The sequence below is a fragment of the Entamoeba histolytica genome, genomic scaffold (assembly GCF_000208925.1).
Source record: "Entamoeba histolytica HM-1:IMSS scf_1104750518295 genomic scaffold, whole genome shotgun sequence".
Lineage (NCBI taxonomy): Eukaryota > Evosea > Mastigamoebida > Endamoebidae > Entamoeba > Entamoeba histolytica.
This window is the reverse complement of record NW_001915599.1, coordinates 1-3,042: the sequence shown is the minus strand read 5'-3', so window position 1 is coordinate 3,042 and position 3,042 is coordinate 1. Positions and strand designations below refer to the sequence as shown.

At 25.0% G+C, this 3,042-nt stretch overlaps 1 protein-coding gene across 1 annotated transcript; it reads left to right on the top strand.

Annotated features, from left to right (window-relative positions):
- Nucleotides 1-2,264: 2,264 nt before the first annotated feature.
- Nucleotides 2,265-3,029, top strand: EHI_130260 (40S ribosomal protein SA, putative; the record flags this gene model as incomplete). The annotated part of the gene is made up of 1 exon (XM_651711.1): nucleotides 2,265-3,029. One exon carries the CDS (start codon nucleotides 2,265-2,267, stop codon nucleotides 3,027-3,029), a length of 765 nt encoding a protein of 254 aa, XP_656803.1.
- Nucleotides 3,030-3,042: the final 13 nt, after the last annotated feature.

Sequence of the window (3,042 nt, the reverse complement as noted above, 5' to 3'; positions counted from 1 at the left end):
TCATTTCTCGTTTTATTTATCATTTATTCTTATTCTTTTGTTTTATATTCTATATCATATATTCATATCATTTTCATTTATATTTTATCACTTATTATATGTTATAATAACATAACACATATGATTGATTATATAATAAACATCATGATGAAGTTATACATATAAATAATAAACATAAAAAATAATATAATATTTTTCATTAATAAAATATTGTTAATCATTTTACATCATTAAATTAGACACTTTTATTTCATATTTCTAATTTTTACATTAAAAATACACTTTTTATTTCTTCTTTTATTATCTATTCTATTTTATTACTCTTTATCTTCTTTATTTTATATTCTCTATTTTCTACTTTTATTCTTTCTTTATCTTCTTCTACTTCTTACTTTCTTTTTATTCTTTTATATCTTTCTCTTCTTTTTTTCTATTATTTGCTTTTTTTCGTTACAGAAATAGTACATAATGAAGAATAAGTATAAAAGAAGAAATAGTAAATAAGAAAATATAAAAACATACATATAAAATATAATGTAATATTAATTCATTTGATATACATTCAAAAAGAAATAAAATAGAAATAAAATAAATAAAAATTACCATTAATGAAATAAAATAAATGATGAAATAATGCAAAAAGAGAATAAATAATATAATTTAGAACAAACTGTTTATTAAAAACAATAAATACAAATTATTCATAAAAAATATAAATCCAATAAAATTTTAGGTATAATAATACAGTTTAAAATCAGATAATTGGATTTAATACGTGAAATAAAAATATTTGAGTATTACATTATTATTGGTTTTTATAAACAACACTTATTATTACAGACTCCATTTTAACACATTAAATGAGAGGAGATTCTCTTTCTTTTGTCAAGGTTTTTATAACTTTTATTGTGATTCATCTTGTTATTTTTCTCATTAACAGTATTAATAAACCAAAAATGAAAAAGATAAATTTTTCCATTTACCATTCTCCATTTAAGTTACAAACTTGTTTAAAACACATCAGTTGTTCAAAGAGAAAATTCTACAAATCTCTTTAAATAAATCCTTTTCTGTTAGTCAAAAAAATACAGTTTGTGTTTTTTTTTTTGTTTTGTTCTTTATAAGTATCAAAATTTAATTACCTCAATGATTATGCTTAACTAAAAACGACATGATAAATAAAAACAAAAGATATGGTTAATACATGCTATCAAATTCATAGAATAATTTATTATCAACAATTTTTAATCAAAAAAACATTAGTTAAAAAAGTAGTACTTGATATTAACAACACACATTTAAAAATACTTTATAACATGAAGTACCTTTTTATTCTCGATAAACGAAATAAACTAAATAAAATGAAAATTAGAATGAAGCAATAAGAATTATGCTAATCCTTGAAGTAATACTAAGTTATTCTAATTCTTTTTCATTTTCATAAAAGAAACTAATGTCTTCATTCAATACTTCAAAACCACTATCATCTTCCATCATGTCATCAATTTCTTTAAACATTTCACTAAAACCAAAGTCAGGGTCTTCAATTTCATCAAGGTTATCATATTGTTCATCATCCCATTCATCATCCCATTCATTATCCAATTCTGTCTCATCGACAAAACCGTTGCCAAACTCTTCTTCATATTGTTCTTGTGAATTACAAAACAGGAATATAACAAAGAACAACCAAATTATTAATTTCATTAATTTTTAATTAAAAAAATTAGTTCTTTTTTCACCAACAAGAGTATTAGATAGAACGATTAAAAAATTACATTTAAATATTTTTATTTCAACAATTTAAATTCCTTCAAACAAATGAAAGAACCACAAAACATAACACAACACTTTTAATAGAGCTTTTTAAGATAAATTTCTAACAACAATACTTTTTAACACAAAAAACCAATATATCCTTTTTTTGATAATTGTTTATGAAAATAGACAATACTCTAATTTCCTTAGTTTATTAAAAGTATAAAGAATAGTTTAACAATTTTGTCTTTCATAACAATGATTGACTCTTTATTATTTTTGATAATCACTTATTGCTTTACAACCCTGGGTTATTAAATAACTGGACTTGAAATTTAAATAAAGTGTAATACAAAGGAGTAAATGAAATATACAAGACATTTATCTTCATAAAGTTAAACGTTATTACAATAACTAAAAAATAATACTTCTTATAAATTTTATTATATCTATTAAACCCTGGAAGGTTTAAAATAGTCTGAACTAAATAAGTTATTGGAGACTTCATGAGCAAGAACGTCAAAACTAACTTCCCAGACATTCTCAAACCATCCGCTGAAGATATTAAAATGATGGTTGCTTGCCGTGTTCATATTGGAGCTACTAACTTAAACTTTGCTATGGAAGAATATGTTTATGAAAGAGGAAACAACAATGAATGTATCTTCAATCTCATGAAGACTTGGGAAAAACTTTCACTTGCTGCTCGTGTCATTGCAGGTATTTCAAATGAAACCCCATCTGATGTAGTTGCTGTTGCTGGACGTGAGATGGCTCACAGAGCATCACTTAAATTCATGAAATACACTGGATGTACTGCTGTTGCTGGAAGATTCACACCAGGATCATTCACTAATCAAATTCAAAAGAAATTCATGGAACCAAGACTTATTATTGTTTCAGATCCATCTGTTGATCATCAAGCACTTAGAGAATCAGGGTACATTAATGTTCCAACCATTGCCTTCTGCAATTCTGATAACAGTCTTAAGAACGTTGATATTGCTATTCCATGCAATAACAGATCAAGACTTTCAATTGGTCTTATGTGGTGGATGTTAACTAGAGAAATCCTTAGATATCAAGGAAAACTTGCTAGAGACGAAAAGTGGGATGTTATGGTTGATCTTTTCCTTCATAGAGAACTTGATGCTAAGAAAGATGCTCCAGTTATTGCTGGTGAAGAAAAAGTTGCCAAAGTCGAAGACAAGAAAGCTGCTAGTGATGCTACTGTTGCTTCAACTGAATGGGACGACCAAAAGAAGAACTAAATTGAATTAGTCC